Consider the following 13,771-nt stretch of genomic DNA (forward strand, 5'->3'; position numbering starts at 1 on the left):
CAGCAACGAGTCATTACTGAGTACTCTCTACCGTGGTGTCCTTCCCAAAATACGTATGCTGCTTGACACTGCTTCTAATGGTAACTTCCTGAACAAGGACGTCGATGAAGGTTGGCAACTGGTGGAGAATCTCGCTCAGTCCAACGGCAACTACACTGAGGATTATGACCGCACATTTCGCGGCGACGCTGGGTCTGAGGAGAAGTACAAGAAGGACCTCAAGAGTGTCAATGAGAAGCTTGACCGCCTCTTGCTTAACCAACAAAAGAGCATCCACTTTGTATCTGAGGGTGAACATTTTCACGTCCAAGATGGGGAGGGTGAGCAGTCTGAGGAGATCAACTACGTCCAGAATCAAGGTGGATACAACAAGGGTTACAACCCCTATCATACGAACCCTAATTTGTCTTACCGGAGCACCAACGTTGCAAATCCGCAGGATCAGGTGTACCCTCCTCAGCAGCAACAACAAGGTCAACAAAAACCTTTTGTGCCTTACAATCAGGGATTCATCCCTAAACAACAGTTTCAGCAAGGTTACCAAGCTCCCTCCGGACCACCACCAGGATTCCGCCCTCAACCAGTACAGCCTACTCCAGCCCCAGATCAAGAAATGAAGCAAATGATGCAACAACTTCTTCAGGGTCAAGCTAGCGGATCTTTGGATACTACTAAGAAGTTTGCTGAACTCAGTCAGCGAATGGAGTGTTCATACAATGATCTTAATGTCAAGTTTGAAGCTCTTAACTCGAAGCTGAAGTACATGGAAGGCAAGACTGCTTCTACCCCAATCACACAAACCGCTTCCATTAAGGTGTTGATTGGTGCCAATCACACAAACCGCCATTAAGGTGTTGATTGGTGCCAATCACACAAACCGCTTCCAATCGCTTTCAACCACTCTCAAACGCTTCCAACCACTGAATTCTAAAAGCTGCTTTCCGCAAGCGTTTGCGGTTGGAAATTTTTTTTTTTAAACAAAAAAAAAGTCAAAATATACTAATTTTTTTTATTATATCTTCAACCTAACCATTGTACCCATATAGGATGAGAGAAATTGAATTACAAATACGATTGAGGAGATTAGAATATAAACAATTACAAGAAAATAAGATTCCAATTAACAAAAAACCAAAAAATATGATGTAAAACTATTGGCACATCGCACATACATTCCAAAAAATCTAAAAGAAATATAACATTTCATCATAAGTTTAAGAAAATAAGATTATTTATGTGAATATTAAAACAAATTACCAATGACTCTTCTTTATTCTTTCATAATTAATTTACCTTAGCCTTGTAATTCAAGGTGAGGAACTTATTGAGTGTGTGAGATTAGCAGAGAAGATCTATAATCTAAAGCATAAGGTTTGTCATTTATCACATTACTTGATTAAATTTTGGGTGAAAAGCCAAATGCATAAAGTAATAAGTGTTTCAATATGAAATTTATTAATTTTTTGAATAATTATTTTAATATTTTAATTTTTTTTTAATTATAAATCAAGTTTAAGAAAGTTTTAGTGTTTTTAAACCAATGTATGCTTTGAAGGAGACTGCAAAACGTTAATTGATTGTCTCAATGGATCTCTACAAGATGTCTCCATTCATGGTTTACTACAAGATATCAAACTCTGTTCCAGAAACTTTGCTCATGTAACCTTTTCCTTTATTCATCGTACAAACAATAACTTAGGTTTTTATTCAGATTCTTACAATCCTCCTGTATGGCTGATGGAACCTTTGTACGTTGACAGATTTTATTCTGAATAAATTACTTTTGCTGAAAAAATAAATTATATATTATATTTATTATGTTTTAACCCCTAATGCAACCGTTGGTCAACTAGTCGTTAAACTCCCGTAAACGCACCCATTTTAAAATGCTAAACCAATCATTCAAAACGCTTAAAAACGCTTGAAACCGCAATCACCCACTTTCGCAACCTCCCGCAACCGCAAACGCTGCGTTTGAACCAGTCAAGCCCTAAATACAGTAAAACAGTACATCTACTAAACTATTAAAATAGTCTCTTCCATAAAACTGATGCAACATAATTAGAAGTTATGTTACTGATTTGACAATCCACTGTATAATACAATGGAAGTACACAACATTATTTTGTAAACTATATAATTTTAATAAGTTGGTTACATATAAGTTATAAATTAATTGATAGATTAATTGGTTACAAGTTAAATAGTATGTGTAACCTTAATTTATTTTCGGAATATTTAATTACTAGAGCACCTTGTTTCCAAAAATCTTAAAAAGAATATTCTAAAGAATCATTTGATATCATCTACCTTACCATATTAATTTCCTTTATTAAATTATTCATCAAATAAAATCTTTTGATATCTAACTTAACATATTAATTTGTTAAGTATCATTATACTTCACCTCTCATTTTTATATATTGTATGAGTCTATTTTGTTAAACAGATAAATTATTATATTATTTATTATAATTAAAAATTAGTTTTATTTCCGGATATACCATAAGTTGATTTTTAAAAAAAAAAATATAAATGATTCAATCTATAAACTATTCAAGTTTTAGTAATATTACTTTTTAAAAATAATATCTATTGAATTAAAAAATTTACTGAGTAACATGTCAAAATTTGAATATTTAAATTCAATTTCATACTTTCTTTTGTTGAATTTTATAATTTTATATAATAATAATAAACTTTAAATAATTTATTTTGAAATATTTTTTAAAATATTGAAACTTGATATAAAAGTTAGAAACTAGAAACACTCTAAATTGGTTTGTTAAATTTATGTCAATAATATGTCACTATAATATGAAAGAATTTCAAAAAACCAAGTATATTAAAACAAAAAGTATAACAATATATTAAATTACTCATAATATAATAACTCGCTTTTTAAAAACCAAATTTACAAAATTATGTCTTATAATGACATTCAAGTCATGATATAGAATATACATTGTTGAAATAACTTCACGTACATAAACTAATACAACATATTAAAATTTTATTTTAAAATAGAAAATATACAAAATTTTGTATAAAATAAAATTTAACCAGTGTTATAGCACAGGTACTTATCTAGAATCATTAACAACAGAAAATTTACAAAATAAATGTATTTTTTCAAGTCTCATATTTAGCATATGATTTTATTGCATAATATTTTATCTAAATTTTTTTAAAAAAAACAATCATATAAATTCTATTTTATATGGTTGTCAAAAAAATATATATATTTTATATAAAAATTAAAATATAAATAAAATAAATTTCAATCCATGCTTTAACATGGTCTAGTTAATATTTTAAGATCACTAAACAACCTACTGAAGTAGGTACCACATACCCCCCTCCTCTCTCAACATCCCCCCACATCTGATAATCTTATCAGCGGGAATAATACACCTGGAGTATAATGGTAATATCATTATGTCCTTTAGTTAATTTTACTTAATTTTGTGGATTAGTTGGTTATATTCTTAGGTTGTGAATGGTTGCAGCGGTTAGGGCGGACAAATCCATTTGCGGATCAAACCGCTTTTTGTTTACCATTCATTGTGTTTAGTCCGCAGTAGTGCGGTCTATAGAAAATAGAAACAAGACCGCAGCAGACCAACTGCGGACCGTTTTTCCCTACAAATAGAGTTGGAGCGCAGCGGTCTGCTGTCCACACTTAAAACAGAGCGGTCTGATCTACAGACGGATTTGTCCGCCCCGACGCAGTTACCATTCACACCCTTAATATTATTTGCCATTTTGGCAACCCCGTAAATTCCCCCTATTATTAAATTGTCAATTTATATGAACGATGGTGGACCGGTGTGATGTAATAATACTGTAACTCGTTGTTAATTTATTTTTCCTCAAAAAAGCCATTTTGTTCGTTGACGTCTGTTGTGGGTTTTAGAAAAAGTTGGAAATGTCAGTGTGGAGGAGTTGTTTACGCGCTTCCTCCTGCTCCTCCTCCTCTCGTCACCGTATCTCTACTCTCTTCTTCTCCAACTCTCTTAAACCCTTGATCTCCTCCCATCCTCCTCCTCTGTTCTCGCCCTCGCCGCCGTGTTTGGCCCCTCTCCACCGGTTCATCTCTTCTGGGCCAGAATTTCCAATTGGGTCTCAAGAAATCATCATCCCTAACGATGATTCTTCTTTACCCGTTCACGCCGTCGTTAATTTTCTCGACGGGTTTCATCAATTCACAGGATTGCCTTGGTGGATGATTATTGCATCGTCCACTGTTGCTGTTAGATTAGCTTTGTTGCCTTTACTTATACTTCAACTTAAGAAACTGAAGACCATCTCTGAGTTGTTACCTCAGTGTATTTCTCTCTTACCTTTTTTTCAAATTCATCAATCTTTCTGGCTGCTAGAATTGATTCTCGTATGGGGGTGTTGATGAAGTAAGTCAGTCCCTAATGTTTCATTTACTCAACAGTGCCTATTATGCCGATCCCGGCGACTCCAACATTAAGAGCATCTATTGATCATTTTTCTCATTTCCTTAAAGAAAGCCGAGCTATTGGGTGCCCCTCCTTTTTGTGGTTCTTCCCATACTTATCTGTCCAGGTTAAATTTATTCTTCCTTTGTGATGTTTTCTACTACACTCCTCTGTGTACCAGATACTTTGCTAGCAACGTTATATTTGCTACTCATCTCTGTTCCCTAAATAGGCAAATCTGATGTATGATTTCTAAATTATACATCTGTACTGAAAGATTTTTGAGATTGAACTAGTAACTAACTATATGCATGAAATATGAATTTCTGTAAGAAAAGCCCAACCTTTGAATTCTTTTGTCTTGGGTTCTCATCACCTGACCCATTTGTCAGTTCACTTTCTTTTCTTTTTTTTTGCCATTTTCCTTTGGATTTTCTTCTCTAAAGTATGTATGTTTTCGACCCCTTGTGGTTTTAATTTGTGTGGTTGGTTGGTGTCTGTCCTATGCAGCTTCTTTATTTGATCTAATCGCCAAAATTGAAATGGGCTTCTTCTTTACAGTCAGAGTTAGACTTTTTTCGCAGAAAAAATATCCATGTTGTACATACTTGTATATCTGTATGATACCACCACCTTATATGAAACTCTTTCATGGTACTTGATCCCTGCTTTTCTTCATAAATGATATGGTCTTTTCTATGTTGAAACTTTTAATAAATACTTAATGTTTTTCCATCATATTCATTCTCACTTACCTATTGGCTTTCATCATCTGCAGCTCCCATGCTTTTTCTTGTTGATGGCTAGCATCCGGAAGATGTCACTAGATGGTCATCCTGGGTTTGATTCTGTAAGTTGAGACTGCATAAGTATGATTTTGTATAGTCACGAAAAATCTGCTAGCTTGTCACGTGGTACACTAGCAGTTTCCCTGGCGTTTTGTTTCTGATCGAACTACACTTTTTTTTTGTTTTTTTATGCCATTGCTCCTTTTTTTCTAATGCTGAGTCAATTCTAATACTCAAGTTTTGCTTTAAACGTATGGAACAACAGCTATCATTGGTATGCAGAAATTTTTATGGTTAGTACCAGTTTTCTTAGAGCCTTGTAATTGTGGAGAAGGAGACCAGGAGGGAAATATGTACGACAGCGAACTAGAGCGTACTTCGCTTACTTAGGGGAAAAGAAGCCTGCTTTTCTAATATGGAAGCTAGATCTTAGGACTGGGATTGAGCATATCTGACCTGAAAATCTGTCCCTTAATATTCCCTGATGTTGCTTCTGTGACTGACCTGCTGTCTTATCTTTGCAGGGTGGTGCCTTGTGGTTCCAGAATTTATGTGATCTTCCTGGCGGCTCTTTCGGACCAGTGTTTCCAATTTTAATCGCTGGCTTCCATTACATTAACATACAGGTTCTTGTGATTACTTGGTCATTCAAATATGTGTTGATGGATCAATACTAATCCTTCTACTCTTTAGAATATATTTGCTCTGCATAATTGTAACCATAGTGTATTCAAATTGTACGTTACATTATTATATATGTATACTTCTAACTTTCGATTCTTTTCCAGATTTCTTTTGATTCTCCCACAATTCGTCAAACTACCGGCTTGACTGGGTTGCTTATGAGAGTGAGTTGAACAAATCTTATTTTCTGCCTTGGTTACTTACATCTTACACAATTTTTTTTTGTGTGCTTGGAGCACGAATTCTTGTTTACCATGAAGATGTATTGGACCATTGGTATAGTTAGTGATGTTACTTGTTTTTGTGTTTGTAGTATTACAAGTTATATCTGGAGATCTTGAGTGTTCCTTTGTTTTTTGTTGGCTATGCTATTCCACAGGTAAGTCATTTCGTCCATCTCTTTCCGCACTATTTATAATCTACTCTAGAAATCTGTCGGCCGTCTTAATAGACTTTTGGTTATATCTCTACCAATTTCCATACGTTCTTTTTTATTTCTTGTCTTTAATCGTGTTCTTACTTACCTTTTTTTGGGTTAGTTTGTACTGTTTATTTAGTCATGTGATTATTCTTACTCTACTCCTCTTGGTCAGTTTATTCTATCTATGTATTTTCTTCCATTTATCTTTTTCTTCTAGAGACTCTGAATTGTCCTTCATTTTTGCGTCTCTTGAAACTGCTGACTTTTATGTCTATGGAATCAGAACTAATGCTTCTGTTTTTCTGAACCCACTTTTTTTTTAATGGAAGCTAGCATTTCCTTTTCTTTGTCAGGGAAGTCTTGTCTATTGGGTAACCAACAGCTCAGTAAATATATTTCAGGTATGCTCCCTTGTCTTATCTCGGAATTCGCAGTGGAAGACGCGATTCCTTGTTTTCTCTTCCAAGTATTGAAGAATGAGGAATGCTGGTAGTTAGCTTTTAATTAAATTAAATTGAAGAAAACTTCTCGTGCTTGTATGTTGTTTCTGCAACTGAAGATTAAACACCAAACTAAAATGTTTATATAGACAGATAGTTTGTTCGTCTCTGCAGAATCGATGCAACTATGTTGATGAGATATGTTAAAAGACAGTGTCGTAGTGGGTTCACCAGTGATTTACTTTTTGATATAAGAGATTCATAGTGAAAAGAAAACTGTATTACCAACTGTACTGGTGACTCATAGAGAATTGACTTCGGGTTGAGGTTGTTAAAATGTGTAAATTCCTCACCGAGAATTCTCAACTCTGCAGCAATTATCTCTCAAGCACCCTACAGTAGGAGCAAAACTTGGTTTACTGGGTCAGGGAGCCTCTCCAAGCGTTGGGCACTCTATGGAGATCAGCGAGTCTGTGGTCAAGTATGTGGACTCCGACTCACAAGAGCAGACCCTTTCTCTACAGACGTTAACACCAGAAGAACTTCTTTCTGTAAGTAGTTGGACAATGTATACCTACTGATCATGCGTACCTGTATGTTTCAATTTTTCTTAAATGGATTTGGTGTCAGCTATCAGTTCAGGTCTTGTCAAAAGGTGATAAAGAAACATCCATTCAATTGCTGCGGTGTGTATTTCCAAAGACTATCTTCGTGATCCTCTACTATTCTTTACCTTCATGCACTAGCCATGTTCACTGCATGTGTAATTGTTCTTTTCAGATTAGCTCTTGAAAAGGATCCTGGATATGTAAGAGGTTTGGTTCTCATGGGGCAGGCTTTATTGCAGAAGACGCAGTTGGCAGAAGCTACTCAATATTTGGAGCTGGCTATTTCCAAGGTTAGAATTTCCGGTCCTTTACACTTTCCTGACTTCCTACCTATTAGTCCTTCCTTTCTGTACTCTTGAGGTCAAATTGGATTCGGTGGTTCAGTATCTATCACTCACTTTTTCTGTACGTTTACACTTACCAACTTATTTATTTCTTCTTGTCCTGCCAACATATCTAGTTGGTTCTTTCTGCTTATTGATGTGTAGTAAGATGGAAGAGCTTGAGACTCTTTTATTAAGAAGCACAATTCTTTTGTTTTTCTCTCAGCTGCTTGATGGGGCTCCATCTGACGCTGAGGATGTTGAACTTTTAATGCTTGCATCTCAGTGGGCTGGTGCTGCATATGTACAACAGGTATGACCGCTTTTCATTTTTGAAAACGACTGTTATGAAAGGACCTCAGGACAGGTCCTGAATCGGATGTCAATTGTTAGTAATGTTGTTTGCGTAGTTCCAATTTTCCCTTAAGATACTACTATTGTTATTTTTTGTTCTGCACTTTCCGTTACCTAACAAAATTGATTTTGTGAACGTTTGTAGACTGGTGAATTTGGTCGGAAGTTGACATTTGGTGTTTCTGGTAGGGAAAAATGAAAAGCGGAATCACACACTTGGAAAGAGTAGCAAACCTGAAAGAACCTGGTGATCCTAAAAGCAAAGAGCATTACTTTGAGGCATTGCTGCTTCTTTCAAGGTACTATGTTTACAGCAAAATAGGAGTGTCACTATAGAGAGTTCAGGAAATAGATAGAGAAGCATATATACCACTGCAATGTGAAAACGAAAAGCTTTTGCTATTGCAGCGCTTTGTACAAAGAAGGGCAGAGTGATGAAGCTGCAAAAATTCTACGAGTAGTAGTGGATCACAATCCAGCGTACAAGCCTCTGCTGGAACAGTGTGAAGATGAGAACGAGCTGGTTAGCGATCTTGTCAGTCGCAGGAAGGACCATTACTGATCCTCTCCACCTTTACTTGTGCAACTTTCATTGCAAGTATTTGAATACTATGCTCTCCCGCGGGAGTGTTCAATTTTCAATAGTTAAATAACCTTGTAGGTTAGCAATAGTGTATATGTGTAAACTCAATTGGTGGATACTAGAAAACATTCAAAACTAATAAAACTAGATCCGAAAAGTCGCAACAAAAAGTACATACAAAGTTGAGATTTAGCACACCACTTGTTTGAGAGTCCTGAACCTACTACACAAACACGCCATCAAACTAGATTATTCCGATAGCAGACATGAGGAAGCGAAGTCTAAGACTAACATGTGCAATATCATGAGTGTCCAACTGGTTTAAACTTGAGCGACGAGGCTCCACCACGCCAGTGAAGACATAGAGAGCTTGAAGCTCCTCTGCATATGAGGCACTCCTTGTAACACTGTATCCGACCACCTTCCTCAACGCCTCCATCTTCTCCCATATTTGATCTTCACTATACACCTGTAAATCCAAAACCATACATATTTGGATCACTTTGACACTAGCTTTAAAATCGAAACCAATGCAGAACATTTAAGCAACAATCAGATCCATTTTCTTTGTAGCTCAACCTTGGGAGGAAGAATGAAAATTCATTTAGATCCCCCGCCACTATTTCAATGATTTAGGTTCAAAACGTTACTGCATGCCTAACTATACAATGGACTCTACTAAAACAGCATCACGTTCGAAAGTGCATCATGTCATCACCAAAACATTCTAAACCACGTCTAGCTAATGGCACAACGTAAAGATTAGCAATGAACGAAGGGATTGTCTGCATGCCCTCCAAACTAAACAACCCAGAACATTTGACATTTTAGAAACCGGTTACCTGCTCGCCCGGTTTTCTTCTTTTTCTTAGTTGTGTTTTTTCGTTTCTCTTCCCCTGTTCCATGTGCCCCACTAGCTTGGTCTATCGGCTGAACCATTTAGTCAAGAGATCAGAGAATGATGTTACAATAATTTCGGTCAGTTATCCAGAGAACCATTGGGTACTAATTAACGAGGGATTGTAACAGAGATGAACACAAATGACTAGAACCATGAGGATACTGACATCCCCTTTTCTAATCTTAACCCTCACTGACTCTGATAACTAGAGGATATAACCACCACAGAAAGAATTATAACCACAACAATATATATGTGACAGTGAAAATTAATAGCTAGATTACAAATGTGGGGCAAGCAACTAGTTGTAAACTGAGTATGGAGTTTTCCAGTAGTACCTAACTAGAGGCAGGGGATTTTTTTAGATGTTATCATTCAGCTACTAACTCACAACATGATAGGATTAAGTATAAACCTCATTGGAAGATGTTTCCTCCTCATCCTTGCCCGTAGAAGTTTCAGTTTTTGTGGCCCCAAGTACCCCTGCAAAAAGCATGAATATCATCAGTAAACTATTTCACACACATTAAAATTTTATACAGTGATCATAATTAAACAAATAACCTTCACGTCCAGTCTCAGATTTTTCAGGCTGGTCTTGAACCTCCTCAGACTTGGCATTTCCGGACTTTTTATCTTCTTGTAAATCTTTCTCAGAGGTTTCTTTATCAGTTCTACCCTCATCCCTAATTTTCTCTAGCAAGCTCGTTGACTCTTTCTCCATCTCCTCATCTTCCTCAACACCAATGGGAATCGATTCATCTGTAGCCATGAAAAGTGCAGCCTCCCCAGCTCCGGCAGGGCGGCCTTCACGGTGACCAATCTTGCTGTACTCATCAAATCCAGATTCATCATCCTTGTCAACTTCATCAGTTTCTTCAGTATCAGGAAGAAGACTACTCATGACCTTTTGAGTACAAGCATAGTTAGCCAAGAAGAGACAAAAAGGAACAGAGGAGAGGAAGGCGATGGTAGAGGCGACAAAAAGTGAAGGAACAAGAAGTGGAGCTGAAGACACTACAACACCAGCTGTCAGAACCTTCTTCCCAACGCTTACCGCCTTACTCCAAATCCAACTTCTTTTGTTGTCTTCACTCTCATTAGACTGATGATACTCCTCCATTGTTCGACTCATGGTTCTGTCTTTAATCCTGCCATGAATCATTTGTTGGACTCAAAACATATTTGGAGGAAAACACAAAATGCATGCAGACCATAAAAAACTTCATGCAAGCACATTCGATAAACAGTATGTCAAACTCCACAGTTTCTTCATCTTTGGGCAAAAAAAAAAAAGAAACAAATTCAAAAAAATGCTTTCTTACACCACTATAATGTAAACAGATGAAAACCGAGTAATTTTGGAAGAAACAAACCTGTTTCGGTTGCAGCAACTTCGAATCAAAGCAAAGAACTCATGGCAGATTCAGTAGCAAAGTAGAGAGGAGAGAATAAGGACCAGAGACGGAGAGAGAAAGAGAGGCAAAAACTTGTGTGTAGACAAGACAAAGTTGGAGAACAACACAAGGAAAGAAAGTGACACGCGTCGAGGAAACAGAAACTGAAGATTGCATATTTGCATGGTTTTGTGTCGCAACGTGGCTCTTCTTCCTCTATCCACTTGTTCTCACTCCTCTCTGTTTATGCAGAGTGAAAAAGATTTGGGTTTATATCATAAACTGTGTGATTTGAGTTAAATGATACGCAAACCAAGTATGTTGTTACCTTGCCAGCTCACAATTATTATTATGGTTATATGGACCTTATTTTAGTCAGCCTTTTAAGTTTTCTTGTTGATTCTTTTTGCTAAAAAGATCGGTTTCTGTTCCAAGTCTTTTTTGTGTAAATTGTTTTGGTAGATTTTATCGTACGATAAAAACAGACATACAATTCTGTACAGGTTCTTTCAGTTATTTTGTTTATTTTAGTTACGTTTAGAAGAAGAAGAAAAAACAAAATAATGGACTTTTAGTGTGTTTTACTAGTTCCTTGAAGGTTTAGCTGATACCTTAAATGTTACAATGTCTTTGAAATGCACATATAATATTGAGTTATTAGGGTTTAAAAGTTTAATTCATCATCTCATCGTTTCCTAAAAGTAAGTATGTCTTCCTGTTTTAACCCAAAAAAAAAAGTATGTCTTCCTGTTTTGGATAACAACTTCGTCCCACAAAATATTTGCGTGGAGAGAAGCGGCTGGAAAAGTCGCCATTTTGAACACCATTTTGGACGGTTCATATTGTATTAATGAGGTTTGTTGAAGACATAGGTTTCAAATTAAGAAAGTTGTCATTAGAGCTTTTAGGTAGGGCTTTATTTTCGGTGACGCTAGAGTTATCAAAGAAACGAAGGTCGATCTAGAGCGGCTGACAATGGGTTTTGGGTGTATGAGTGGTCACTTTTAGTGACATGTGTTCTCCTTATTTGGCTATCTTTAGAGATTACAATGTCATTTTGATTTAATTTGTTTCAGCATTTTGTACATCTAATTATTGCTCTTCCCCTAGAAAAGAGAAGAGGGAAAGTGAGATGTACTGAATTTTCTATTAAAAAGAAGATAATAATACTATAATTCAGATTTTATAGAATTTTCTTAATTTATAACTGATTATCGTAATAGCATGGATATAAATAGTTTACTAGATTATCCAAATGAAAATGATAAACGTTTAGAAGTTCAGAGTGTAGAAAAAATTATTGCTACTATTTTTTATGGTGATGATGAAATCGAATAAGATATTGTGATATCTTTAGATTTAATTACATGTAAGGAAGCAATTATCATATCCAGGACTTTTTATAAATTTTGGATGTGATTTGAGAAGACAACACCAAAATTTTTTGATGCAATGAGAAAGATTAGAGATGCGTATTAGAATGTAAATTCAATAATAAGTAAACAACAATAAAATCATATTTCACTAAATTTTCTTAGATATATATATATATATATATATAATTTATATCTTTATTAATTTATGATATCGATGAGACCATATTTTTACATAGGATTTCCAAAAAAATTATTATCTTATTATTTTATCGAAATGTGTTAATTTTTATACCAGCCCTACTTGAGATCAAAAAAATTTATTAATTTATAGTGAGTATTAATTTAAAGAGTATTAATTTATATGGGTTCTACTGTATTTTGTTTCTACAAATTCAACCAAAAAAAAAAAAATTGAGACAAAAACTCTAGATCTACAGCCGCCGCCAACTGCTTCCGTTTGCGTCTCCGCCGCCCTAGGCTTTCGCGGCGGTGTGAGAAGGCTCTGCTTTCTTCTTTTCTTTGTCGTTTTGTCGTAGTAGTAGGTGACACATTCTCTTCCTCTCCGGCGTGCTAAGGAGCAGTCCACTGTAGCGCCGTGACGGTGTGGCGGAAGATGAGATCTCGGCTCGCCTTCCTCTCCAGTGACTGGTGGTGGTTCGTAGCTGCTCTGGGTGTCCTTTCTTGCAGTTTCGGGGTTTCGGATATGTGTTTTGGATTGCGATCGTCCGCTTTTCTCTACCCTTTCGCCAGAGAAGCTAGCTGTTCGGAGGTTCTTGGTCGAGTTTAGTCCTAGCGTCTTCAGGTTGTCGAGGAGACTTCAAGGTGTATTGGTGACCGAGATTTGCGGACTCCCACAAAGCCGATGTTCTCTTGAAAGCTTCCTCAACTTCCGGTGTCATTTCGACCAAGAAGCGAGATAACAAAGCAGCTGAGATGTGGCCAATCCGGATACGCACCGTGAGGTGATGATATGCTAATATGTGCTTCAATCCCTTATCTTGAATCGTTTAGCATTCTGGTCTTGTATGATTAATATGGAATAGCTTTAGCTCTTGCTGGTTGTGCTTCGTGTCTCTTGGTCGGTTCAGTCGGATGTATTGTCCGTTTTAGGTTTAGGACCGAAACATTGAAAGCCGGGAATTCCAAACTTTTCTGATGATGCACCTCTGGGTGTTGATGCTATTGGGACAAGTTCTACACGCTGATCATGAGGACCTCATAGCTTGGTTTTGATTTGCTTTTCAGCTATGTTGCATGGAAACTCTTTTTGAGGTGCGTTTCGCGTTTCCGAAACGTTTCGGAAACAGAAACTCGTGGAAACTTGGAAACAAGTCACAGAAACACGATTCCTAAAAATCTCTGTTTGGAACACGATGGAAACTCCGTTTCCGTTTTGGAAACACGATGGAAACTCCGTTTCCGGTTTGGAAACACGACGGAAACTCTTT

General features: G+C 36.4%; 2 protein-coding genes across 10 annotated transcripts; one reads left to right on the plus strand and one right to left on the minus strand.

Moving 5' to 3' along the window:
• Positions 1-3,822: 3,822 nt before the first annotated feature.
• Positions 3,823-8,819, plus strand: LOC147944484 (ALBINO3-like protein 2, chloroplastic). Of its 8 annotated transcripts, none has more exons than XR_015557572.1 (13): positions 3,823-4,328; positions 4,445-4,575; positions 5,227-5,298; positions 5,761-5,862; positions 6,025-6,084; positions 6,234-6,299; positions 6,695-6,742; positions 7,156-7,332; positions 7,412-7,467; positions 7,562-7,679; positions 7,939-8,025; positions 8,212-8,365; positions 8,475-8,819. XR_015557572.1 is itself a non-coding variant. In XM_087450898.1 (13 exons), exons 1-13 carry the CDS (start codon positions 3,929-3,931, stop codon positions 8,626-8,628), a joined length of 1,581 nt encoding a protein of 526 aa, XP_087307024.1. In that variant the 5' UTR covers positions 3,828-3,928; the 3' UTR covers positions 8,629-8,819. The 8 variants fall into 8 exon arrangements, 5 of the variants coding, with proteins under 5 accessions (XP_087307024.1, XP_087307027.1, XP_087307028.1 ...); XM_087450898.1 differs by having other exon boundaries at positions 3,828-4,328; positions 8,256-8,365; XR_015557573.1 differs by having other exon boundaries at positions 3,893-4,409; positions 4,517-4,575.
• Positions 8,764-11,106, minus strand: LOC147944485 (uncharacterized). Of its 2 annotated transcripts, XM_087450905.1 has the most exons (5): positions 10,927-11,106; positions 10,115-10,701; positions 9,966-10,033; positions 9,492-9,579; positions 8,764-9,118 (listed from the first exon to the last, which is right to left on the minus strand). In XM_087450905.1, the coding sequence occupies exons 2-5, from the start codon at positions 10,683-10,685 to the stop codon at positions 9,111-9,113; spliced, it is 735 nt and encodes a 244-aa protein (XP_087307031.1). In that variant the 5' UTR covers positions 10,686-10,701; positions 10,927-11,106; the 3' UTR covers positions 8,764-9,110. The 2 variants fall into 2 exon arrangements, with proteins under 2 accessions (XP_087307031.1, XP_087307029.1); XM_087450903.1 differs by lacking the exon at positions 9,492-9,579 and having other exon boundaries at positions 10,927-11,098.
• Between the last annotated feature and the right edge of the window lie 2,665 nt (positions 11,107-13,771).

The sequence above is a fragment of the Camelina sativa genome, chromosome 5, assembly GCF_030686135.1.
Source record: "Camelina sativa cultivar CO46 ecotype springtype chromosome 5, ASM3068613v1".
Classification (NCBI taxonomy): Eukaryota; Viridiplantae; Streptophyta; class Magnoliopsida; order Brassicales; family Brassicaceae; genus Camelina; species Camelina sativa.

Bases quoted from the DNA above. Each gene is read 5' to 3' on its own strand.
- LOC147944485 (XM_087450903.1), bottom strand. From the start codon at position 10,685: ATGAGTCGAACAATGGAGGAGTATCATCAGTCTAATGAGAGTGAAGAC. The intron at 10,034-10,114 runs GTTATTTGTTTA...TGCTTTTTGCAG, and splicing joins ATCTGAGACTGGACGTGAAG to GGGTACTTGGGGCCACAAAA. The intron at 9,119-9,965 runs GTTTATACTTAA...TTGGATTTACAG, and splicing joins AGGAAACATCTTCCAATGAG to GTGTATAGTGAAGATCAAAT.
- LOC147944484 (XM_087450898.1), top strand. From the start codon at position 3,929: ATGTCAGTGTGGAGGAGTTGTTTACGCGCTTCCTCCTGCTCCTCCTCC. The intron at 4,329-4,444 runs GTATTTCTCTCT...TTTACTCAACAG, and splicing joins CTCTGAGTTGTTACCTCAGT to TGCCTATTATGCCGATCCCG. The intron at 6,300-6,694 runs GTAAGTCATTTC...TTTCTTTGTCAG, and splicing joins TTGGCTATGCTATTCCACAG to GGAAGTCTTGTCTATTGGGT.